The sequence below is a fragment of the Columba livia genome, chromosome 3 (assembly GCF_036013475.1).
Source record: "Columba livia isolate bColLiv1 breed racing homer chromosome 3, bColLiv1.pat.W.v2, whole genome shotgun sequence".
Classification (NCBI taxonomy): domain Eukaryota; kingdom Metazoa; phylum Chordata; class Aves; order Columbiformes; family Columbidae; genus Columba; species Columba livia.
Window position 1 is genome coordinate 94,220,440 of NC_088604.1, and position 27,682 is coordinate 94,248,121.

The window sequence follows — 27,682 nt, forward strand, 5'->3', positions numbered from 1 at the left end:
TTTTACTCATGTAGTGACATAATAGCAAGGTCTGGATTAAAAGATTCAGGAGATCCTTTACAGTCTCATATCTCTTGTGAATGTTTTATGGATTGAATTATTTCTCAGCACTATACAAAGAAAATCCTATTCCACAAAGGCAGGTTTGTTACCTACTTGAATATTGGTTGGTTTTTTTTTTTTTTCAATGTTCTGTGATCAGCAGTGTGCTAAACTGCTTAAGGAAATCAACCCTATTCATGCTCCTACCCTCTTTTCTTAACCAAATTGAGCTGATGCTGAGAGATTTTCACTATGACAATGGTAAAAGTCTTCTCTTTAGTCTAGTCCTGGGGAGGTGGAGGTTAGGATCAAGACTGTACTTTCACTTTGCAATACTATTGCAATCAAACAATAATATCAAAGCCATTATTATTTAGATATATGCTCATACACTGATGGGCTGCCAAAATCTTTTCCAGAAGCTATCTTCACACCTTCTCCATGGCTGGTCTCCAAGAAAGACCCCTGAATCAAAAGCAGTGTTCATGAAGCACAAGGAGTATGAGGGACAGGAGGACAGAGCAGTTTAGGCAAGTCTTGCTTTGGCTAAGCCCAGGGTGGGACTGTCAGGTGCTAATGACCAGGTTTTAACAAATCTCCAAATCAAGAACTAAGAAAAGATATGTACCACAAAATATGAAGTGCATCTTTCTGGTTCTCAGGAAGTATTATTATGATTCTTGTTGCATTTTACTTTAATAATAGTCATTCAGTACATACTAAACGTACTTGTTTGCTATATCTATAATTTAGTGCATTAATAGAAAATACCACTTTTGTGTCACATCAGGTTATGCTGACTAACAAATCCTTTTAAGCTATGTGTCTATATGTATCGTTTTTCACTGAAACAGTAAATTTACTGGTCTTTTACTGATCTCCTAACAACTACACAAACTGCTACATCATAAGTTTTTACTGTCGATGCTACAGAGGGCATAGAGGTGTGTTCAAATCAGTCATCTCTCTCATCATTATTGCTGTTATTTATTATTAGCCAAGTACCAGCAATATGCCAGGTCCTGGAATACTGCTAACAGTGGCATCCCTGTCCCACATTCATGAAGCCTTTCAAGCTTCAATTTTATTAAAACTCCTAAGTCACACAGAGCAGGTAATGAGAGACACACCACTAGCTAAATACTTTTAAACCTGGGGTGTGGAAGCCAAGTGAGGATATGAAAAGACACAATTTAATGGGGAAAAAAGTGATGGGAAACCCTTTGTTTCTTTTTTTTTTTTTTTTCTTTTGGTTTCTGTGGGTATTATTTCCTGCAGGACAGGCCACAGAGTAGGATTTTACTCAATAGGAACAGAATAATATCCACCTCTTGTTATTACCCATCACTGTCTCTGGGCAGCACGGATGAACTGAGTCTTTAAATGGGATGTGAATAGATAGAACAATATGCCACATATAAATGAGAGGGACTGCATACACATCGTTTCTCTGAAATGGCCACTGCAATGAGATTCTTCCAGGTAGGTAGGATCTATTATTACACACATAGGAAGGAAAATTGGTCAGGACCTTGAAGACTGCAAGCAAACTAATGAAACACTTTTCTGATTAAAATGTCTTTCAGCCCAGTTTATCTGGTTTCTATGGCAAGTTATACTATAAATCTCTAATGTTTCATCAAAACATTATGAGAGGGGTGTCATTATTTGACTAATTTGGGAATTGTCCACCAAAAAATAAAATTTTCTAGATTCAAATGATGGAAGGAAATTGAAAGTGCAGAGACTCTGATTTGGCTTGCTTTTTGGTAATTACAGCAGGCAGAAAAAAGCTTTTTTATCAGGATGGCTACACAGTCACAAGAAATTACTTGCTTTAACCTCAAAATATTTTGTAGATAGAAATTTTCTTTTCAGCCAGACTTCTGTAATTCTATAGCTTAATTATAGTTGCCTTCACAAAATAAGAAACATTTATTAAATGAGTTAGACATTGGCCTAGACTCATTTTATGTAAAAACTGACATAGAAAATAGTGATTTGAGATGCTAATCACTTCTTCCTCCTATAGCCATTCTGTTGGGTCAATTAATGTGGTTGTTGGAGACTACTTGCCCTTTAAGCCTGCTCTGAGAAAGACCAGAGCAAAACCAGGCTGCAGTAAAAGACATTCTGCAAGGAGGCTGGGCACTTCGGTCATGTGTTAGAGCTCCAAAACCTTTCTTAATGTGCTGCAGATGTTACTGAGTTTTGACTCTCTTTAGATATGTTTTCATTTACTATTTAGGTGGTCACTGTGTTACAGTGTTGCCAAGAAAGCTTTTGAATCAGCTTAAGATGATAATTAATTACGTTAATTCATACAGAAGTAACTAAAATGATTGAAGGGGTTAAAATTTTAATTGCAGGCTTTCTGTCCTGAAATCAGTAGCTAAACCAACAGACAAGGCACAGTTCGTCCACCTTAGCAAACAGTTTTCATTTCTGCTCTGAAATTGTCACTACTCGTTAATGCACTGAGATTTTTTGCTGGAAGAAAAGAACCAACTGGGGTCTCAGTTGCAAAACAGATGTTCCAGAGAGCCTGAAAAATAGCTTCAAGTAAAGGCTCATAAATGCTTCACTTCCCTTGTCCCCAGGCCTTTCCAGTCTGAGAAAACTCTCTGCTTACTATGTCTCTGAGAAAACTGTCTGCTTACTATGACATTTCTACTTATATCCATATTTTTTATATTCAGCTCTCAGACTTCATAATAGTTTTATCCTTAGGACAAGTAGGGGACTAAATACTTGAAAAGCACTTTTCTATGCTTGAAAGGCAGAAAACACTGGGTCAAAGATTTTACCAAACACTGCTCCTGCTCTCAGCATTAGATGTGTGACTGGATTTTGCCTTAATGCAAATACAGCCAAAAAAAATTTAAACTTGAGTTAAATGGAACCTTTTACTTTTTTGACATGCCAGGGCACTGCTGATGTTCAAACTAGTACTACTGTTCTTCTGTACTGCCAAGTAGTCCCCAGAGGTTATGGCTACTATTGTCCAAATCAGGCTCATTTGAGGGGAACTAATTCAAACATAGATAACCTGAGCAAACACTGAAGGGAGCATTAGAAAACACCCGGAAAAAAGAAGCTGCTGGAAGTTTATTACCCCTAGTCCTGTCAATAAAATAGGCTACTGGGCTCATTTTTCTTACAAGGGAGAGGAGCAGAGGGAAGGAGAAAGTGACTCTCAGACCCAGAGGAACATCCTAGCGAACACATATTCCTCCGACTTTTGGTATTCATGGGGATATCATTTACTGAATGAAATATATATAAGACTTGGCGTCTGCTGCACCACAGGCTCTGCCTTCAACTTTACCCAATTAAAAGAGTAACATTTTACCTACAACCCAGCTCTGGTTTTGTGTAAATGGCTGTCCTGATATTGTCATGATATTGTGCATAGAAACAAAGTACACTTCATATCAACAAAAGACAAGGCCTTAATCTTACATATTGTTTGCCTGTTCGATAAGAAATTCAGAATATAATATTTATTAATAAAGAAATTACATAGCTACAGTCCAAATCTATATGTTATTCATATATGAAAAGGAGATTGTGCATATCATGCACATAGGCTATAAATATATTCTGCAAACTGTTTGCAGGCCAGCCCTCAATCTTCTGCCATATATGCAAGTTAGATCAGTGTTAATTCAATGGCTAAAACTGTTTTGGAAGAGAAATATCAGCTTTTCTTACAACATTTGTATGCCTTGATCATCTAAGTTCACTACAGTACTAGAGCTGAAAGAAATACCAGTACAAGAGTGTTTTATGTCAAATCTCGAACCACTAATACAAAAGGATGTAATTTATCAGACCCAATGGAAAACACTATCTGACAGTGTCCAAAGTGCTACTATTCATTACATATCTAAAGGCAAACAGATCAATAGACAGCACTATGTTCTTTCATTCAATAGGTTCAAGCTTAACTGATTTTCATGGCTTCTTGAATGCTTTTATGACTAACAAGGCACGATCCACATAGTGCTTTGTCACTGATTTGCACATAATCTAATAAAGTGACAGTAATAAATCACAAGTATCATTAATAAAACACCAACGAACAAAGCAGCACACTGGAAACAATGTGGAAAATGCACAGATATTCCTTCAGCTGCTTTGATGAGTAAACAGGCTAAATACACAGTATTAGTTAAGAGCTGCAAGTTCAGTTCATAGTAAATATATACATCTGAGCTGTCAGAGATTTTCTATTGTAGTTGGCAAACAGTACTTCTATGTTTCTTCAGGGCAGGTTCATAGAGAAAGAGAAAAAGGAAAGGAATAAAAGAGCTAAAAGAAAACAAAACTCAAATTGAGCAAACAAAGGTATGGAACGCAATAATATAATCCAGTTTGGTGATGCTTACATGCTGTTAAAATCACATTTTGTGCCTTTTTTCTTTATCATTTGTTACCTCATAAATACCTGCAGTAGCTAAAGCTGTCAGTGGTGCCACTTCAAAGAGCAGTGCCCCTAGGAACAAGATCTTTGAGGTTTAGTCTAGCCACAGTGTGGTTAAGGTTATCACAACGTCTCTTTAAATCTACAATCTAGTTGGCATACATCCATGAAAAGCACATATACCCTCAAATGTGAAGTTCAGGATTCATTTACTTACCCTTCAGATGTGCATTTAATGAAAGCTGGGCATTTAACCTGGTAACAAGCTTCCACAGACTTCATGGAAAAACCCAGCTCCAAGATACATACTGCAGAAGCAAAGCAGTCATTTTGACTCCACCATCGCTACAGAAAATGCGTGTGTTTAACAAGTATTTACTTGATGTGGGATCCTAGAAACACAAATTTGTACCTGTCACACAAGTTAGGTGGTTGGGGTTAATGCTAGACCTTGGTAGCACTTTTTCTATAATGAACAGAAAGCCATATCACTTCATTTTGGACCATTTTGAATTAAAAGCCAAGAGGTTAAAGTTGTTTCTTTTGCTTTTAGTTCCTAAATTTAACACAGAAGTGGTAAAATTAAAAGAGGAAGTCACCTTCCCTGAATTTTCACCTTGACCAAAAGTTTTTGTAAATACCAGAAGGAAGCTTTTCCTACAACATTTTCAATTCAAGATGTAAAGGCTTTGCTTGTTTTGATAAAAGGCTCATCTGAATTCTCGAACATGAATATGAATCAGATTCCAATTCAAATCTTTAGGTGCTTTTCAACCACTTCTCTGGTGACCCTTGAGCAAATAAATGTTTGTGTCAGTGGCTTGAGGCAAAATACGTAATTAGAGCCAATACTACAACCATCTTTCCTCTCAACCTCAGCAACAAAGTCTGATTCAACACTAATAGCCACGGAAAAGAAATAAATAAGGTGGTGGCTAATACCAGAGTTAATAAGGGCTTTCTCTCTGAAGACTAGAGGAGTAGAAGACCTGGGTTTATTACAGCAAAGGGGACTGGTATGGTTATTTACAGGCAAAACTCCTGGACTCTGAGGTAAACCATTCCCTTTTCATTTATTCTTGAGAAATACAAGTCCTTAATAAACACTCAGAGTTTCTCCTTTAAGGTGGTGAGGAAGACTGGCAAGGCAGGATGGAGGATCATGAGGCTGTCAGGTAGGACAGGAGGAGTAAGGTGCATTCCCAGCACCACTGGCACCTCCGAAAACCCCAATCCTTCTCTGCATGGCCACCAGCCTTTCTGTGGTGGCCTGAAACAGTGGCCAACAACCCCAGCAGTCACCACATCCACACATTGAGATCTGGGAGTTTTAAAATGCGCTCTCTTCAGAATGCGGAAATGCTGAGACAGCAGTGGGAGAGGGAAAATGCTGTGGGCAAAATGTGGAACGCAGGGCCATGGCAGCAGTTCCCACAGCCATGAATTGGACCTCAGTACCTCTGTGTTTAGTTAAGGAAATCGAAACACTTTTGCGACAGTTAACATGGCTTTACATACTATCAATTTTACCAAAACAAATTACTGGACAAAAGCAAACTTAAGACAAAAATTAAAATATATTAAAAAAGAACAAAAAAATCTGATTTAAAAAAAAGAAAAAGAAAGAGACCTTAAGGAAGTTGGTGTTAAAACAAGCCTGAAGCTTAAAGCCATAAAGTGTGACCATCACTCTCTCTTTTTCTTGAGCATGTGACTTCATGATTTTTGATCAAAAGGTCACTGCTTACTTTAAATGTGACTTCACCTTTTGGGCAGAGCTGGCCTTGGGAGCCAGATACTCAGCTGAAACACAGATAGATACACATGAAAGTGGATACTTATAAAACTGCTAAAATGTCTAAAACCTTTTGAAGGTTGCCTGCTGACATTTGCCCTGCATTAACTTTCTGTACAATCATTTGCTTTAAAGTGTTTTCCTTCGTTAGTTTAATTATTCACTTATGCCACAGAATTACTGCCTCTTAAAATGCTTATTCTTATATCTTTCTAAGAAAGCCTCTAAACCTTTGCACTCAGAGCAAACCCCTTTGCAAATGCTCTTGAATGCAGTTGTTTGCTAATGTTCCTCTCTCCTTTTTCCTACCCTCAGTGCTTGTCCCTTTCCCTTTAACAAAGGCTTAAAACACAAGATGCCTTTTCCCTCACCACTCTAAGACAACACTTCAGACAACCCTTCCTAACATCTTCCAGACAGGCCCAAAATATAAAAAGAAACTTTTTCCTCCTGTGCAAAACACAATATAGTGAGACATAATTTAAGCAACACCATCTCCTTTCCCTGTGTCGGTTTCTGTATTGCCCTTTGATTTTTTCTCCCCAGATGCTTGCTCACAACATCCCCCCAATGCCCACGCCATCACACAGCCAGTGTCAGCTTTGCAGCTCAAGAGGGAAGAAACTCAGACCCAGAAGATGTGGTGCAGCGACACAGCATTGCCTCTTTGATCTCCTGCTCCTGCCCTGTGCAGTGTGAGGCTGGATCTGCTCTAGGGGTGAAGCTCACCCCATGCAGAGGGCCCCACACAAGGTTTGCTACGCTGTTTAACCCCACGGTTATGCCAGGGAAGAGGAGAACGGTGGGGGACCTCAAAGAATCAGCAGCGCAGCTGAGCCCCCGACCCCCCCACACCATGAAACCGCAGCACTTGGTGGCCTCTGCTCTGGCTCCAATTAGGTCAGCACGGAGGGGGATCAGGGGGGGACGTTAGGGGAGGGTCTGCTGGACCCACACTCCTGCAGCTATCTTGGAAATGAGTTCCCACATACGGGGTGCAGATGGGCTGCAGCCCCTTTTCCAGGCTGCAGCCTGCAAATAAACTTAGTAGCAGCTGGGGAGGGGAACCACCAGAGCCGCATGTGCTTTAATGGGTTCTGTGTTTCTGTGTATGGGAGTACTTCCCTCCCTTCGCTAACCCATGCAAATCCTTCTGTAAAGTCTCATAAACAAAGCTGTGGATATAATTTTAAATGAGAAACTTGCCACTGGGGAAAGCAGCGGTCAGGAAAAATACAACATACCTTTCTCTCCAAGAAGAGTGTTTTGGTGTGTTTTCATGGATTAAAACCAGATTTTGCCAGTTTAAGCAAGCAGGCAAACTTCTGACCTTTATCCACATAATAACCATCCCCCTCCAAGTACTGGTCCCTAATCTGTCCTAAAATAGCCAAGCAGAGCATGGAGCCTGTAAGAAAAGTTGGCCTCATTGCCAGGTGCAGATGTTTGTCAGCACAGCATGGACATGTCCATCTCCAAGACCTCGTGCCCTGGTCTTGATCCAATAAACCAGTTGAATGTGTGATCAGCTGTATATTTTCAGGCACTGGCTTTCAACGGGACCTGTAATCAAACATTTACATGAATGCTTTCCTGGATCAGCCCCGTAGAGCTCAGTCATTGCTGGTTTGAGATGCCAGTACTCAGCAAAGCAAAATTTGTGGTTGAGAGCAAGGATCTTTTAAAGCAAACCATGATTTTTACAGCTCCATACAGAGTTCGAAGTTAGGGGAATCTGCATGGTTACTTTTAGTTCAATCAAGTAAAGTAAAGTTGAAGAAAACTTCCTAGTTCCAAACGTGCACCCAAGTGCAATATGGGTGTCATTTTCATTAGTGAAATAAATTTAATGAGGTAAACATGATGACTTCTTTTGAGAGGCTTGTGTGCTCAGTGATATTGCAACTTGGAGTTAAATGGGGAATGCAAAAAATAAGGTACCCAGTACCTGAATTATATTTGAGAAATAATTTTTAGGCAAACTGGATGCAATGTAGCCAGGGGCTCTAATAATACATGTGAGCAACAAGCTATATCCATGCTAGTGTCTGCAGATATGAACAGGTGGGGACAGAAGATAGTGGTTCGATGCTGCACTGTCAGCTTTTCTGTGAGAAACTACTTTTTTTCTTCTGAATGCTTTCAGTTATTGGTGACAGTACATGGATAGATTTTACGTGGTTTATACATGGCTGCCAAGTAGATCTCACTTCAGTTTCTTGTTCAAGTGCGTAGACAGATCCACAAGCATTATCTTTCTACTGTTCTAGATTAATGTAGTAACCCCAACTTCAACTTCTTTTTTCTAGATATAAATGTAGTAAAGAGGATGTTGATAGAAATGCTGAGAGAATAGTAAAGAGAGAATCCATTTGTTGTCAAGATTTTCTCAGAAAATAATGGATCACAGCAAATTTGACATATTTAATCAAGCAGCAGTCTAGTACTCTCCCTGATGATTATGATGTTGCTGGAAAAATCACATCATTGCCCACATTTATTCTGGTTGTTTTCAGTTTTACCATTAAATTGAGAAGACAAACAAAAATTAATAGCTTTTCTCAGTGGTTTATAAAATCAAGTAAAACAAAACTGATGATCTGACTTTTTGTTTGGTAGTTTGAAAAACTTAGACAAAAGAGTAGGAAAGGGTGGAAAAAAAAACAGGTCCACTTCCTAAATCAAACAAACACAGGAAAAAAACCCAAACAACCTAACAAACAAGCAAAAAATGAAACAAACCAAACACAAACAAACCAAACCAAACAAACAAAAAAAGCAAACAAGGAAAGAAAAAACATGTTAAGGTAGTACAGAATCCAGGGCTAGTTAACTACCTCTGATCCATAAGAATTTTGTTTTTCTTTTTTGGGTTAGTTTTAAAACGCATTTGAGGTTTGCTATGTACATGGGCCAGTGTCTGTGAGAATGTCAGTGAAATATGAAAAGAACTGAGGAACAAGCTATTTGAAGCCATAACTACTGAGCTCTCTTGTGTTTGCTTTGGCTGTTGGAGCTGTGGTAGGTGTTTCCCGTGTTTAGCCTTCACACCTGTATTATGTTTGGGTTACACGTTCCATTCCTGTGGATGGAGACTTCCTCTTGGCCCAAGAAAGAAAAGGTTTCAATCTTGTATGGATTTCCCCTCTACTGATTGGGAAACTTCACCTACCATTACAAGGACTGAGCTTTGTGGTGCTGCTGTTGATGCTTCCCCTGGCTGCCGTAGCCTGGAACCAGTGACCCATGAGCCCAGGTCTTTTGAGCCCTCCTGAAGAATAAAAACAACAAAAAAGAATTGGTAAAGGCTTTAAAACTTGATGGATGATAAAAGCTGATCTTTCAGTTTAGACCTATAAAAACTACCCTTCTCCTGGCCACTGCCACTTGAAAGTCACAGGTAACTAATCCTCGGCAAAATGGGTCCGTGATTTGGCCCTTCCCTGGGCTGCAGGTGTGACTCCTGTGGCTCTGTGAAGAATTCTGTGCTCCACCTAAGCGAGGAAAACCCGACACCAGTGGACCCCACCATTTCTCCTCGTCAGTCCTGGGCAAGTGTCTAATTGTAACACACTTCCCTTCAGCATGAAATTTGCTCACCAGCTCACATTTACTGAAGAGCTTGCAATTTGCGTTTTAAAATGTTGCTCATTAAAGCTGCCAACAGAAAATACTTGAGGCGGTGACCGCATCAATGGTAGACTTCTTACATGAAAATATGAGATTAAAAATAGAGGGAAAAGAGAGTGTTTTAGAGTAGGTGCCTGCATCTGATAGCTTGCTGTCTTGTTTAGACTGACGCACCTTGTCACAGTCGCCATGGGTCTCCTCCACAAAGCCAGAGTATGAAGTGTTAGGACTGTTCATAACCCTCTGCAGCCATATAAAGCAGCATAACGCCTGACAACCCCGGTTGGCCATTTGTTCTGCAAAACATACCATAATAAAAGTCAACGCTACAAGTGCTGGAAGCAAAGGTCAGAGTTGCAGAATGATTTTGGGATGCCAGTGCCCATAGTGTGCCTGCTGAGCTTGATGGGCACCTCCTCACTAGGGGCTGCCACTAGTATTCACATTTAGCTTTAGACACAGGTTATGTGTTTTAAACATTTTCTCTTGGCTCTCACTATGTTAATCTTTGGCTAAAAAGCCTTAAACAATGTTTAAAAAAATGGAAAAAAATAAATAAAAAGAAAACATTGTTCCTTTATTTCCAACCCATAGCCCTAACTAGCATGACTGCTCCATGTTTACATCCCTCTGATATAAGGCAGCAATATGTGTTAACTAAATACCACTATCTCTTGTTTCTTTCCCACATTTTCCTGTTTCCTGTCTTTAGATCTCCTTCCATCTCCTTTTTTATTTGGTTTTATATCCTCTTATTTTCTCTTTCACTTCTGTCTATGATTATTTTTCTATCTCTTTCTCTTTTTTACTATTTTTAACCCTTCTTCATAATCTTCTCTTTATTGATACTTCATCTTAAGTGGTTATCATCAGCTCTTTCACCATGGTCTCTCATTTTCCCCTTCTCTTACTCTTTTTGCTTTCCACTCTGATTTTTTAAATGTTTGTATCTCTTTCTCACTTTCCAATTTCTTCCTTTCTGTTTCCACTAATTTATTTTAGAAAATAGTATTTCACTCTCAACTTCTTCCCTGTTTTCTGTGGCAGATTATGTTGAACTCCTGCTCTTTTTCTGGGAAAAAAAAAAAAAAAAAAATCTGGTCAAAACTTAGTGGAAAGATTAAGGTGTGATGACACATCAATGAAAAATATTAGGTCACCTCACTATTCTCGTAGATGTTGTCTAATATATGTTTTTGCAAAAGCCATCTGTCTGACACAACAATATCTCTTGTGGGTATTTTTCTTTCTTTTTTTTGAGCCATTCATCAGCTATTTCTTAAAGGATCCTAAAAACACTTTATAAGTCATACAAATATAACAAAGGTGTTTTCTCTGGGGTGTTTCCTGCCATTTCAGTAATAAATGAAGATTGAATCTGGAAGCACCATTTGTGGAATATGATTATCAAGAGTGGAAGTTTGTTTAGGACAGTGATAACAGGTACACTTTGTAGAAATTATGAACTAACATATCTATGATTTATAGCTATTTTCTTTCCTAAATAAAACATTCAACTGTTTCTGTAACTGCTATGAACTCCAGAACATGACGGCAGGGATAGAACCATGAACACAACTTTGCTATGTTTTCTATCTCACTTTTCTGCAATACTAAGCCATTTTGCCTCCGTGTCATTCTTTTCAATAACGGTTTACAGATACTTGCATTCTGAGCAAGGATGGGTAATCGTCAAATGTTTTAACTTAGGGTAGCGTTAGCACTGCAAAAGTGACTAGCAATTGCCCTACAATCTGCTTTCTTGAAAGATTTCAAGTTCACCTCAAGGCATTGGAGAAGATAATGCAAGCTGTAGTTGCTATAGGATCTTGCTCCTCTGGGCACTTTCAGGCCTGTCTCCTTGTGGTACCTATCCTTTTCTTCTACGGTGATGCCTCTTTGCAGCATTTAATCTGGGTTTCACTGAGGGACCATGAAAACCATGGAAATTCAATACTTTTAAAATGCTACTCAAAGCAGGGACCACCAAAGGCAGTTTTGTGTGATTTATTAGAGCTGGCTTGTAAAATCACAGCCATTTCTCAAGCCACAGACAGCAAATTCTGCTGTGCATCACATTGCTTTCCTTGGTGGGTGCTGTGCTGCCTGCACTGGGCCCCTTCTCCTCCACTTGTTTAAAGCCCATAAGAATGAATATGTGCACAGGGAAAGAAGACGGACTAACCTGCTGGGTCCCGGTTCCAGACCTGCATCCATGTCTTCTGGCTTGGAAACAGTCGAGAACTCCCAGCTTTGACACTAACTTGACTGAGATCAGAATTTAACATTAGTTTACAAATATGAAAAAATTCAGTTCCTTGCTGCTTCCCTTCATCACTACAACATGCATCTAATTGCAGTACTTGATAGATGGCAATTAAAAATGCAGTTATAGGCATAAATGCATAGGCACTTGACTTTGGGAAATAGAAAATTTTCACTGATATAATTTCTGAGGTATAGGACAGAATAAAGTTATCAGTTCTTCCATGTATTCTTGTTTAGGCAGGTTAGGAATGTCACATCCTTGTGAAGTTTTCCGCATGAACTCATAGCACAAGGTTTGAGAGCAGACTTGCTTTTCTAGTTGATAGAGGTTTGTCTTTTAATTTTTACCCTCTGATGTGTGTTACCAACTGATACCTGAAACAGAAATATTTCCAATTAATTTTCTTTTAATCTACTTATCTCCTAGAAATAAATTCAGATCAAATATGCTCTTGACGCACAGCAACATAATAAAGCATTGCCAAGCATAACAGTCTTTCAAGGTACATTTTTCTTCAGTGATTTTTCTGCAGCCAAGAATAAAATTAAAAGAATGGGAAGAAGACAGAGAGGGGGAATTAGTACATTTGACTCAAACATATACAATCCATAAAAGATATTACTAATCAAGCAGAATCCCACCATCCTACTTATCATCTTGGGCCAGACTGCATGTCGTTCCTCCCCAGATGTGCAGGATAGAGAGGAAGCTGTTGTAGAACTACACACAATGGTAATTCTTTGAGGACATACAAACAGGAGCTAAGAACCATCCTGGCAAAGGCTGCGACGCTCAGCATTCTACATTTTGCACAGCACACGATTAAATTGTGGTATTCACTGACACTGGATGCTGTAGAGACCAAAGTGGGTTCAGACAACGATTGTATAATTTGTCTACAATAGATTCATTAGTGGTTGTTACCTATAATTGTCAAGACAAAACTATTTCAGAAACTCCCTCAGCTGCTAACACAATCTGGATGGAAACTCCAGGTTATATGGTCTGGTCTTAATTTTTTCCCAAAGTACTATGCAACATCAGCGAGAGGACACAGGGCAAGATGGGCTGTCGATCAGACATGGGTCTGTGTCTAGGCAGAAGACATTAATTAGTCTTTTGTTTGTTTATTGTCTCCCTTTTCCTCATTGCCATTTTAGATTGCACTCTTTTCTTGCTCTGGGTGTGGGAGAGGTTTTGCTATCAGTAAGGGGTTATCAGTTAGCTATCGGTTAGCTATCAAAAGTTATCATTCATGGGCCAGAACCTTTGATGGTCGCAACAGAGCTTTACCAGCAGAGCATCAGAGATAACAGTGATATATGCAAGTTGGAGACAGCTCTTTTTTGAGATGCAGATGTCAGTGACTTCGTTTAAAAAATTCCTACATGTTTTTCCTCTTAAATTTAGAGAAATGGAAATGACTTACAGGACAGCACTGGTTTTAAATTCCCAATATTGAAAGGACTGAAAGCTTTTGCAGAAGCTCTTAAAAGTTTATGTTGTTTCCCATTATAACTGCTAATACTACATGATTGGCTTGTTAATACAGCTAACTCACCAGCAGCGTTCATATTAATTTTCACCTTTTACTATGTAATGGTAGTGTTATTTATTAGCCAGACAGACCATTTTTAGTAATGTTATAGGAATAGTGTGCATTACACAACAGAACAAGGGTACACCTGCAGCTGACCATTTCTATATTTATGGATGTCTGACATCTGTAATGAATGGCAAATGGAAAATATTTGTGTTTTTCTTTGGCTTAGTAATTATTTTTTTCATGCTTTAAAAATAAAAACAAAGTGAAATACCTGGCATTAATTAGAGGTTTTAAATATCTGCAAGTCTCTTGCCAGGGTCCCCTGGAAAAATAGAACAGATCCTTAGGGCAGGGCATAGGAAAGAAATCGTTAGCTAACCTCAGCTTTCACTGGAAAACTTGACTGGAAAACCCAGATTACATTACAGTTCAATTCATAATCACATCCAGCTCCTTTCACTTCAAGTTTCAAGTACTACAGCCCTTCATTGTATGGCTATAACTTTGAGATGGGGAATTTACCATGTATTCCTAACAGATGATGAAATGTTTTGCAAACTTTATAACAATCTGCTGTACTTCAAAGTAGAATGAAGTTAGGTAATTCATGTTGTAACGTTTCATCTCACAGATGTCATGTAATTATTATTAACATGCAGAACCTATTTTTTCTCCCCTCTCTCTCCCACCAGTCATGCAACAGTTTCAGTCACCATACAAGGAAATCCTTTGAAAAACAAATGAAATTCAGGCTGAAACTGTGGTCCATAGTACAAAATTCTTACCACTTGGAGATGTGATAATTTCTATCTCATTGTAGCAGGATTTATGTAGTTAGTCAATGACAGGCCTGACTGAAAAGAAACAATGATAAAGAATGGGATTTAAAAAAAAAATCAGATCAAATTGTCTGCATTAGACTCAAAAGATTAAGGAAATGCATACTGAGATATACTTTTTGGAGCATGTAACATTCAGAGCCAAAGCACAGCCATGCAAAAGAAAGCTGGAGACACAGACAGTAAGTTGTCTGAGAACAATGAACCTATTACACAGACCACGGAGTCCTTCTGACTTGGAACTGAATATTTTAATTTTATCTTAAGGAATCCTTGGTCAAGTACAAAAGATTATGTCCAGATTTCAAGGAAAAATCATCCTGACTTAATTTGTTTCATTTTTTTTTCTTATATTCAGTCAGAGACTTTCTGTTAAAATTTGGCCTGTAGTCTCTTCTCTGGTCCATGGAAGGGGAAAATCTCACTGTGAAAAAAAGCCATAGTAAACATGGCTTTCATAAGGAGAAATGTGAAAGCTTTTCTATAAAGGACTCTGTTCTTTCTATGGCACTACCATTGGTCAGCTGCAAGTAAATGCATTTAAGGAAGGTCAGAAGGAAGTTTCTCCATCATGCTGGAGAAAGCACAAAACATTTGAACTTAATAGAATTTCACATCAGCTTTCCAGTATCAGCTTTTAAAATGAATCTTCCAAACATCTGTGTTCAGTTTCACTATTTGAAATTACCAAGATATATTCTTCCCAGAGGCAAAACTAGGGGGATTTCCCCTTCCCACATTCTTTTGCTATTCAGCAAAGAGCTTTGTAATCTATTGACAAGGCGTATATCAGCCTCTCTATCTATGTCAATACTACAGAGATGGTAGGTTAATGTAACCATCATAGCCTTTCAATCACACAGTGATTTGGAAATATATGAAATGAAAAAAAAAAAAAAAAACAAACCAAAAAGCAATAACAACAACAACAATCTAACTGCAAATCCAGATTAAATGCTCCTCAGTGTTAGCGAATATTGTGTTTGTCCTCATGATCTTTGTTTTAATGAAATACATTAACTGACAATGTCTTGGCTGGATTTTAATTTCAGCTGCTCATAATCTGCATTTTTAATTACTTCTTTAGTGTGCACCTTCATCTGAAGGATTTTATTGTCATTCCAATGTGTGCAAAAAGTATCACTTTCCATCAGCTTCCTTTTCAAAACATCACATATAGGTTTCCCTGTGGTGTGTCTGCAGCACAGTACAGGGATTTGATAAACAAGGTATTAGCAAGGCTAATCATAATTTAATGAACGGAAACTCTGCCTTCAGCTCATCCTGACAGGTTTGGTAGTAGGGATGGTTCTTTTGTTACTTCTTTTTATTGTTATTGTTGAGGACATTCTTGTGGGCGCAATTAAATTGGTGCCAAATTACCTGAAATAATTTGTGGTTATTAAACAAAACGGTCTTTGATGTGGAAAGTGCATTGTTCCCTGGCACTCTGAAGGCTTGCATATTTTTTTTTCCACAAGAGATTGTAGTAACTGATCTCTGACAGTAATGCTTCGTATATGCTTTCTCTTGGGTGGTGGAAGAAAAGACTAAGCTGTGTCACAAAACTGCATATATGATCTACAGCTGGCATGTCACATTATAGCTGAAAAAAGTTATCTTGTGACTTACCAAAGCAATTTTGAGGAGGCATCACTTGCAAGGTTAACTATAGTGCTTGACAAAGAAGACAAGGTGCAAATTATCATCCTATTTCCCAGACACTGACTAATGTGAAAGTACTGTTTGTTCAATCTGATCTCCACTGGGTATTTAATTATATTTAACTTATTTCTAGAATTGGACTTCTAACATTTCTAATAATTACTATTTTTTATTTTACTGAAACATGAAACTTTTGCGACTTTACTATCTTTGCATTCAGGTGTTTGACCAGCTGGTTGTTTGTAATATAGGAAGGGTTCATTTGTCCAAAAACCTGTTTTCATAAATGCAGAGTTAAACTAAAAAGGCATACTAATATTTTCCCACAAAACCTGCTTTTCTTGGTCTTTCAGTGTATAAGGATTCTGTATCTGTATTCGTAAGTATTCTTCATCAGTTATGTGTGACAGTTGCTTATGGTTCCTACTGCTTGGTCTTTTGAGGTTATTTAGCTATCAGATTTCTTATTCCCCAAGGTCTTACCAGCTCCAATGTATTCAAGTGGAGGAATTCTATACTCACCAATTTACATTAGTTAGGGAAAACTGAGGCGTGTCTACATTGGTCAGTCACCCTATATATCAGGACTCATGTCCTTTCTCATTTGTACTGGTCTGAGCCACAAGTAACTTGACCAATATCAATGGCATGAAGTCAACATAAAACTGACATAAATGAGAGAAGAACTAAGAGCCTGTGTTATCCTGCAGTGTTTCTGGGGCAACTCCATTAGCATTTGTTATCTGAAACAGGTTTACACTAGTGTACAAGAGAACTAAAAAAAAAATGCCCCATTGTAACACATTTGACTGCTTGAAAAAATTAACTAGAAAATCCCAGCTAGCCTGTCAGGTGGGTTTGTTTGTTGGTTTTTGTTTTTGTTTTTTTTTTTACATTTCCCATAGGAAGTATCCATTTTAACACAGTCAATACCTTTCCTAGACACTTGTCAATCTGTTTGGCCAAACAACGTTTACACAGTCAGCAAATTAAGACGTAAAAGAAGCTAATCAGGACCTCTCCAGGTACTTTCTTTCCACAATGTACAATGCTTAATTTCCTACCAGGAAATTATAGTGTCTACTGAGATTTCAAGATCTGATTAGTTTCAGAGGCTTGGGTTTTTGAAAAACCTGTAATTCCAAATAAAAATATAAACATCACAGTCACCCTATGCCTGAAAACTGGAGAAACCTGGTTACTGCCGCCCCTTTGGGGAAAGAATGGGACCCTTTAGATTTTTACTGATAAGGTATGAATAACATTCTCATAAAGCTCAAAGATTGCCCAGATATACACATTTAAAATAATTATGGTAATTAAATAGAGCTGCAAGCTGCTATAGCTCCAGGCAACACCAGTTAAATGTAAAGAGAAAACATCTTCTGCATATGTTTGTGATTTATGTAATTACATGCTTCTACAAGCTACACACCATTCATTGGCAAACAGCCATCTCTTCTTTCATTACAATTTAGCCACAGCAAGTAACATACTTCATCTGTTTGAAAAGCTCCACTTAATAATGCCACCGAGGATGTATACAACAACACTGGGGAGTGAATGTGAAAAAAGTAAATGTCATTTAGTTGTATGTGTGTGTGTCAAAAATAGCCTTTGTGGGCCTGTTTCTGACGTAAATCATCAATGACTCCATTTTAGACAACTAAATTACACCTTGTGTCAGCGAGAAATGAATAAAACCCAAGGTGTGTTTTGTGTATGAGATTATGTGTTTGCCTTTGAGAATTGCTGTTTTTCTTAATGTAGTAATTTTTGAAAATAAATCTGTACTGGGCCATTCTGAGGCAAGTCCTTACCAAATCCAGTGAGAGGAGAGCAAATTAAAATGTTACCTGAACAAAAATGGATTCAAAACTCAAGAAACCTCTCTAGTGCACTGGCTTACCTGTGCCAACAAAAGCACAGACAAAGGATTTCCCTAATATTTCTGAGATCTGGCCTCCAGACTACCCTCGCATACTCACTAGAAACTTTTAGTCAAGCTTCAATTAACATTTTCAAGGAGATAAAGAGGAAAATGAAAAGTATACAGCTTTTTCACATTTCATCAGACTTTCAGATTTCTTAGCACTAGCAGTCACTCTCCAATACATAGGGTTACTTGTCAAGTAAGTTTTTCTTCCAAATAAAAGGCATCTGGCTCTTGTTCTTTTATGTACAGTTTTCTCACTTAATTTAGTTTCACCTCAGCAGACACAACTGATTTTGAAATTCTCTGTAAAGCCTAGTTGTTTTGTTTGCATGAAGGGGAGATACGCAAACTACAAGATACTGTCCCAGTAGAATAATGGGAGTGCAAATGGGAGAAAATATGTTTGGTTACTAGAAATGTAAAAAAACTTTGTGCCTGCAAAACTGCATACATTTTATAATTAATATTATATTCTGCTTGTGCAGTTGCTTTTCCATTTAGGTGTGCAATGTTGTCTTGAACTATTTCGTATTTTCAGTCACATAAAATGTCAAAGTTACCATTATGGAAAATATTTCTAAGTGTGCTTTACTACCCATGAAATAGTGTCTAAGTACATAGTGATGAGACACACTATACACCACATATGAAATTTACTGTATACATACTCTATACTATAATGTGATATTGGAGACCAAGTTGAAAACACATTTCTGCTCAGCTAGAAAATTTATGAGTAAGTAATGAATTTTTGTCCTTTCCACAACTTTTTCATTCAAATGCCAGTACATTATTATTTGTAATGTACTTTCTGGCTCTTCACTGTATCTGTAAAGTATTCCAGATTAAAATATTTTGATTTTTTAATTTCATTCTCTGCCCCCACCTGACTGCTGGAAGTGAGGAAGCTTAGCACTCAGGGCATCGAAAGGCAGAGGTCCCTGCCCCTCTTGAAAGAGGGTGATCTGAACCCAGCCTTTTGAAAATCCTTTTCTCACCACTAAACTCCAAAACAGCTCTATGGAGTCAATCTGCCTCTTTTGCTCATGCAATAAATAGTTATTCTTTTACAAAGTATAGCACCTTCAACACAGAATAATACTACCATCAGTAGTCTCCAGATTAGGTTATTTAACTATGACAGGAAGAATCAAGCCTCAGTCCTTACTCCGAATTACCCTGACCTGAGACCTGCATCTGAATCTTGCATATACTGGGACCAGGTATTTCTGAGTTGAATCTATACATTACCATGAGTAGAAAAACAAAATAAGGAAACAAAAAAAACAACACACAAGACAAAACCACTTTTAGTTAAGGTAATTTAATAATACATTTTGTTCTTCCTGTAACTCCTGGATATTTTCCCAATTCTGGACTGAGTTGGAGGGAAAAGATTTGATCCAAACGTGATGCTGCCTTCCTTATTTCAGCCGACAGCTGGATACACAGCAGCCTAGAGGGAAAAGCGGAAAGAGATGCAATAACCTGACCTCAGAGAGGACCTGTTTTAGGAAGGTGCTGAAAGCTGTATGAGCGCAGCAGTGGAGAACTGTGCTGTGGCTCATGGGCCACAGGCCACCTGTCAAGGCCAAAATGGGGCAGGCGCAAACTTGTACTTGAAGTGCTCAGGATCAGCTGTAGGCATAGAAGTTGCTGGTACAGTCATGTCTCCATCCTATGCTTGCCTTAGACAGTCAGACTAGATACAATTAGACTACAGCATTCTGCATGTTTTAGATCACAATCATAAGCTATAAATAAGATGACCCAAGGCTAAAGCATTTGGTAGCAAGACCTATTTTTTTCATCGATGTGTTTGTACAGTACAACACAGCTGTAGTCTGTGAGTGAGGTCTTAAGGCACTGATACAATAAAAGAGTAATTGAAGGTCACAACAAATTGAATTGCAGTCAAGTCTGTTACTTCTATGCTTGGAGTGTTCATGCTCCTTACCTGCTAGCCCACAGAAAATGATCTGTTATTTAAAATTGCTGGTGCTGTGTAAGGACTCAGATGTACTGTCAATACTGGCTCTTCCCTGTGGCATTGCAAAACACTGCTTATGCTAGAGGAACAGGAGGATCTGGTGTAGCCAGAAATTGTGGCAACATTACACAGCATGGTCATGTTATGTTTATAAACTTGCCACCTTAAAAACCTGTGGAAAAAGAAGAACTGAGGATGTGATTCTCAAAAATAATAAGAGAATTAGATGCTTAAGGCTCATAAGCCCTTGCAAAAGTTATAGCTAAGTATAAAGCTTTGTGACACCTTTCTCTAGATTTGTCAGAGAATACAAGATGATAAAACAGCATTAAATCAGGGCAGGCCAATGTACTCACGAGTATCCTGGGCACTTCCTAACACAGCCACCTCTGTTTGTAACTTGAGAGAAAATTACTGGATAAGGAGACTGGAGCCTGTAAGGCAATGGCATCAAACTCATATTCACTGAGGGCCACATCAGCCTTGCGGTAAGGTGAAGTGTCTCAGCTGGCTTCCAACTTGCAGGCATCGGCCAGCAAAGAGTGCCAAGGCTGGAGCTCACAGACACCAACTGATCTATTGTTTTCTTAGTGGAGATCACTCACTTCTGGATTTTCACTCCAGGATAGAACAAGAGTCTGGTAACCTTGAGGGCACATTGCCATGGTTTTGTCTCTGTTGTTGCAAGAGAAAGGCAACACTTTATTTTTCCTTTTTTTTTTTTTTGACGTTGGTCTGCTATACTTTTTAAAGGAAATCTCTGGGGATCTGAGTAATCAGGGACTTTTTGTAAATTAAGAAAGTAGATAAACAGAGGCTTTAAAAAAGGCATTTCCCCATCATTCTTTCTAAAAGAAAGCAGGTGTTTGGCTCAAAGGGACTTGTTCTCTTGATAGTGCAGTAGGAGAGTGAAACTGCATTGTCCCCTAAAGCAAAAATAAATAACTTCAGAATACATGAGAACTGGGCCCTTGGTGAGGAGGTGAAATGGGTGTCCATGCTCTTGAACTAATTTATAATACCAAAGATGTCAAGTGACATGCTGAATGAAGGAATGATTTGTGGCTGAGAAAAGCTTTGCAGAGATCCCAGGGGCTTGGCCAAAGGCAACTGTACCTTGATAGAAGTGATCGACTGCCAAACTAAAGCAGGAGAGCTACATTTCCAACTGCAGACCCAGTTATCCACAGCCTGTGCTAGATTGTGAGGCCAGAATGAAAGTATGCCAAGCATTTAGCCTGTTCACTGGGTGCCTTTTGGAAGGACACATAAATCTTAAGAAAAGGTTTAAATACATCACAAACAAAATAGCATCAGCAGCCCAGCTTTGGTTAGCATGCAACAAACTGGCATCTAGCTCTTTAGGCACTTGACTCAAAGTGAACTTTTACACAGAGGTTGTTTGAAACTTGTACCCATGTGCTTACTTATCTGCAAAGCTATCTTCCATTCTTTTCCTTCTAAGAAACCTGGTTTGCATGACCAGAGCTTGTAAATCTCATGGCAGAGGCAATGCCATAACCAGTTTATACCGCTTATGTCAAGCATGCCAGCTTACATACCCCAGTATAGACTAGTGGTTACGACTTGCAATGATTGCCACTTTTGGGGCCAGAGCCATAGAACACACAGTCAGCTACACTGCTCTATGTCAGCAGTGGATTAGCCTGTTGGGTCAAGGCTGTGTGATGCTTTGTATCATCCACATGTCCTCCTGCAATTAGAAGAGCAAAGAGGTATTGCAACACAGCACAGAATCACATCCTGCAATTCAGGTTGCAAGGTGTGGGAAAAAGATGTCAACAGTGATACAAAATTGACAGTTGTGTGGTGTGGTGATTTTCTACCCATTGCAAAAAAACTAAATTAACAAGTTAATATTCTGAAGTTGAGGATCTAACCATTCCGGTTTACAGGCCTGTAATTCAGCCTGGGGTAACATGTTGCACACCAGAGGAATTTAGCCTTTGACCTCATTAGATGCTGGAATCATCCAATTCCATTCTACGTGTGAAACTTCACACAGCTCTAATTATTGAAGCCCTGAAGAAAAGGGCCAGAGGTGCTACCGAGCTGGCAGGTGTCTAAAAAAAAAAAAAAAGTCAGAGGTATCTGCTCCTTATATTACTCACTGCCTCCTGAGAAACAATAGTTCAGAAATCATATACACTTCCATGGGAGGACTTTCTAAAGGCAAAAGGCAGAGGAAAGAGAGAGATTTGATGTCTAAATACTATCTGTGACTGTGAAAATTTCCCCTTTGTCTATATTTAACAGAGCACTTGAAAACCGAATGAAACACAGATTTGAATTATGATATTTGGGAAATTACTTACAAAGATCTTGTTTTTGCTGTTGAGAGCAGCTCATTTTATAGTGACGTTGAACAATAGCACACAAAAAGGTAATTAGTATGAATGCTAGTACAGGAATGAAAGAAAAGTTCAAAGTTAAATGTACTCAAGAAACACAAGAAATGTCCATACAAAAACGCTGAACATCTCATACCACTGCATCAGTACAACATGACTAGAGAATAACAAAAGTAGTCCCTGTATTTCAGAATGGGAAAAGAGTGATCTGAGGAATTGCAGGTCTCATCCTGGGCTGTTACTCAATAACATACAAGAACTTAGGAAGAAGTAGTAAGGTTAGAATAAAGACCATTCAATATAAAAGGAAAACAGAATAAAACACACCTGAGCTGTACCAAAGTTATGATGCACAATAGATGTTACAAGAAGAAGGAATTTATCTGGTGATCAGAAAATCATTGGTTATATTTCTAAAGAAAGAACTTAGTTTAATATGCAAAAGGCCAATGTAAGTACCATCATTTCAATACAAACAACAAACCAAATGACAACTGAAGGACTGGAAGGTTGTTAGATGGGCACCTAAAAAAACCCTGCCAAACATTAGTCTGGCGCAGGATGTATTAACACTTCATCAATGACCTTGGTAACAATCAGTAGAAGTGTTCTAATGAAAGTTAGTGAGGGAGCCCTGCCCATGCTGAGGAAGACAAGAGTATGGCACAGGAATGATCTTAACAGAATTCAGCTGTGTAGACTGCAATGCTATATCGGCAAGGGAAAAACAGAATTTCTCTTACAAGCTCAGAGTCCATGATTTACGCAACAAAGGAGGAACATGAGCATAGTATTTTGTTTGATCACAGCACTCAAAAAGGCAAATGCAACCTCATAAAGCTTCAGGCAAAGTAGAAAAGGGAATTACTGAAACTATTGCACCATGCCCTAGTACTAATTCACCTGAGGCTGTGCATATAAATTCTCATCACTGACATTCAAGGAAGGTAAAAGACTGGAAAATGTACAAAGGACTATTCAGATGATAAGAGGAATGGGTAGCCTCTCTTATGAGAAAAAAAAAAATATCAAGGGAACTTGGCTTATTAACTTAGTAAAATGTGAGCCTCAATTATTTTATTTGTGCCAGGTAGCATTGACAGCAAAGAGGCTGGCACAGCCATCAGTGTGACTGAAAACTAGAAGAAAAGTTGCAACTATCATAGCAGTGTGCTTCTGGTATAACTCTCTATAATAGTAGGGCCGCAAAGGCAAGCAGCTGCCTGGTTGTAGATGAAGAACTTACAAACAGCAAGGGATTGAGTCAGTGAGCCCAAACTCTTGCTTCTGTTAGAGCTTTCTGATAACCAGATTCTCAAACAACATACGGGGCTGCAGTCTGCGACCAGCAGCTACGGCACTGAGTGTCAGCAGAGCAACCCAATGTGCCAGGACAGATCCAGCAGAAGATGAGGAATGGAGCAGATCTCTGGTGAACACTGTACATGCCAGGCCCCCAACTGTATTTGTCAATATAAATTGAATACACATCATTCTCATGGACTTTGGCTGCACTGTAAAGATTTCTGCAAAGCTGTTTCCTTCATTGATTCGGATTTATCTTCCCTCCTTTGCTTTTCTCCTCCATCATTTTAGTCAGAACTTTTAATTCCACATTTTAATCAAATTATCAGTAATGCCAGTTTCTCTTTTGATTTCATGACGGAGCTCATCACTTTTCTCTGACAGAAGAGATTAGAAATAATAAATGACAAAAGGAGAAAATTTAGTATTGAAATCAATAGGCAGAACAAACATTTAAGCAGTATAATTTATCAGCTCTTAAGACTGACTCAAACCACATTGTTGAGCATTGCAAAGGGGTGCATTGCAAGATGTTCTGATACAAGGAATTATTCTTCATATTGATATGTGACAAATGTTGTGATTATATTATTTTAAAGGTATTCATCTTACTAAACTGTTATTTCATGACCTAATTGGAACAAATCTATGTATTCTAGCTCTATTTTCCCCAGTCTACCCAAGCAGGCATACAAACTTACTGAGGAAAATAACAGATACAAAATGCAGTGCCATGACCTTCATTACAAACAGAGCAGCCTGAATAATTTTGTTCTCTTCTACTTTTTCCAGGACCCAAAAAGCCCTACTGAAAGGAGCTTGTGCATTGTGCTGCCTGAGCTTTTCATAAAACTTCCTAGCAGGAATGAATGAGGGAAAAGAATGTTCAGGGTTTGTTTGATTCAAAGTATGAACCAGAGGTCCTGCTAAACTAGAGGCACAAATCTTGATCCAGTTATTCGCTTTAACCATTGATTATGTACGATCCCACAGAATTAGTATGATGCAAAGTTAAAGGGGCTTAGCTTAATTATGTTTTCAAAACTGTTGCAGCCTTTGAAATGTCACTGTTTCATTCAAAGAGAGGATTAAGAAAAAGTTACTATTCTTTGTACTGTTTAAAATACACTGGAAAGCTGCTTCAAAGCATCAAAACCCTGCTTCAAGCCCCCTGCTCTGTTCTATATCCCACAGAACTGTCCTAAGGTCCTTTGTAAATACTTATATTTTTGTATGATAAAGAATGAGCAATGAAATAAGACACTTGTTCCCAGTGATATTGCTTGCTATTCATAAGTATTGTGTTATTACTTTTACAATTTACATGGCTTTTGTAGAGAAGTAGATTTCATTTCGTTTCCTAAGAACAAAAAGTAAAGGCAGAGACAAATCAACAGAAATGGGAGATTATTTAGAGGATGTTTTAAAATAAGATTTCTTGATAATTATCATAAGACCCCAGGTTAAATTGAGTTTCCTATAGCACATTTGGGTCATTTGAATTCACCAATTAACATAAATATCATAAACGCTATCTGGCTTATGATGATCTAATATCTTGCTGCTTACAATGTGTAGAATTTTCTACTGTCTAACCAATTAAGAAAATTCTACATTTTTCCAGTGAACTATGAAGAGGAAACCAGATGGAAAAAGTACTATATACACACATTTACCAACCCAAAAAGTCAAAACACTTCAGGAGATACGTGACCTAGTGCACATTCATTCACATATTCTGAAAATAAAAGCTAAGAAATTACTGATCTTTCTGAAAAATCCTTTTCTTATTTTCTGCATATTTTTGACAAATAAGACCCTTTTCAGTCACTCTAAAGCAGAGAAAGCAAGCATCTGTGGCATGGGGCTCACACTAATTTCAGTATATCTTCTCCTGAAGTTTTCTCTATTTACAATGTTTCTAGAAAGAGAAATTGTAAGACTATGACAGAAGTCAAACAAAAACTGCCTGCAGTGTTATTTATTTTTTTTTAATTTTGTCAGTCCTTCAGGTTACAGTTGTTCCTTAAAAGTCTTTAGCAATGTACACATGAAAGGCTTTGTTTCTAGCTTTAAACCTTTGTTAGTTTTAAGATCGATTAAAAAAGAGATTGTCACCACAATCTATCCAGATTGGGTGTTCTTTTTTTCTCAGATCACTGGATATATTTATGCCTCTAACTTAAAAATGGAATTTCAGTGGGAAGGTCTTAAGGCTTGTCAGGGCAACTAAGTAAGTACTATATTGCTCAACAGTTCTATGTCCTACAGGCTTGAGCAGCATTATACATCTGAAATTTTACTATCTCTTTTTTTTTTTTTTGGTGCCAAAACTGCCAGAAGTAATTGGTTGAAAAAGTTTGAGAGCTGTACATTTTTTTTTTTCCTGGCAGAACCAGAATAAAGAATAATTTCTAGTTTACTATTGGGACACCACATTTAATGCCATTTTTAAAAGGTAGAAAATCTATTTCATAACAAAAAGCTATTTCCTCTGCAAATGACAACACTTCTCACTCATTTCTATTTCAGTGGCATTTCTTGTGAAAAGCGACCAGCCATAAACTTGTATGTACATATAATGTGCTGTCTTTTGAACTAAAGGCAAAACATACCCTTCTTAAGAAAAACACATTGATTTCTGTGGGTCTTATAATTTTCCTGAGGTGTCACATAAAAACCCAAACCAACCAAACACAAAAAAACCCCAACCAATTCTAATGTAATGATCTGCCAGGATTTTCAGAAGCTGCCACTACACAATAGCCAGTCTGTACTTCAGACAGGAACAGTGTTAGATCTAACACCCTTGTTTGTAAAAGGGAAAAAGAAGAAGGGAATCTCTAACATGTGCTGGGAACGTGGCACATGGGCTGAATGATCTTGTCTCCACCAAATAACCTACTCAATACTTTATTGTCTATTAGTTGGTTATCAATATTTAGAAAATGAAGGATATTTTTACTGGTGTTTTTTTGTTGGAGACAATAAAACAGTTGGCAGGCTTTTAAAGTTTTAATTTTTATTTAATAGTGTCTTGTATCTGACTTATGACAGAATGTTAAAGAAATGTGTTTGAGGAACCCATTCTGACAATATCAAGACATTGCATCTAACTTTACAATACACTAATGGTTTGCAGACAACTTCTCCTTCTTTGTTTATTATGCAAGGAAGTGGCTGTCTTCTCATGGGACACTAGCCCATCTGTTAGACAGCCAGACAAGACCAGGAACAGAGCTGTTTTGTTTGATTAAAAATGACAAGATCTTATTTTCTAGTATTGTTGCCTATATCTTGTAACAATGATTGACAACACTTCACCAAATTGGGTTAAAATCATGCCAGAAAGTTAAAAATATGCAGGGCCCAACTACCAAATACAAAAACACAAGACAACTGATTTGGCAAACTAAAACATCTACTGCGAAACTGTGCATTTGCTAACTCGGAATAGCAATATGGAGAGCTTAACTGAAGGAAATAATTCATTTATCAGTTAAAGATATTTATAAAGCACAGCTGGACAAGACTTTAAACAGAGAGTCACCCATAGCTAAAAGTCTTGAAAGAAAAGTCTTTTGGCAGTGAGTGGGTTTTCAAAAGCTTAAGTTTCTTAACATGAGAGCAGAGCTGCAGTCACTCTGTGAAACATCACTGTCTCGAAAGAAATTATCTCCTCCATTTTCCAGAAGAGCTTGTGATGAGGAATGTAAGGACAACTGGACTCCATAAACCAAATTTTTCTTTTGTGAGAGTGGGAAAGTTATTCAATCACTTTGTAACTCAACTCCTCTGGGTTTTAATATTGTGAGTACTCAGACACTTCTGGGAAAGCAGAATGGCATGAATATGTGCTATTGTCCA

At 38.1% G+C, this 27,682-nt stretch overlaps 1 protein-coding gene across 1 annotated transcript in view; it reads right to left on the bottom strand.

Annotated features, from left to right (window-relative positions):
* The window catches only part of LOC110365678 (uncharacterized), a 191,933-nt gene that overhangs the window by 49,705 nt on the left and 114,546 nt on the right, over nt 1-27,682 (bottom strand). The window contains exons 5-9 of the mRNA XM_065058307.1: nt 14,494-14,562; nt 13,980-14,030; nt 12,079-12,536; nt 10,068-10,189; nt 9,436-9,534 (exon numbers count right to left, since the gene is read on the bottom strand). Coding sequence (XP_064914379.1) covers nt 9,436-9,534; nt 10,068-10,189; nt 12,079-12,292 — 435 coding nt within the window. The 5' untranslated portion in view covers nt 12,293-12,536; nt 13,980-14,030; nt 14,494-14,562. The remainder of the gene's footprint in view (nt 1-9,435; nt 9,535-10,067; nt 10,190-12,078; nt 12,537-13,979; nt 14,031-14,493; nt 14,563-27,682) is intronic.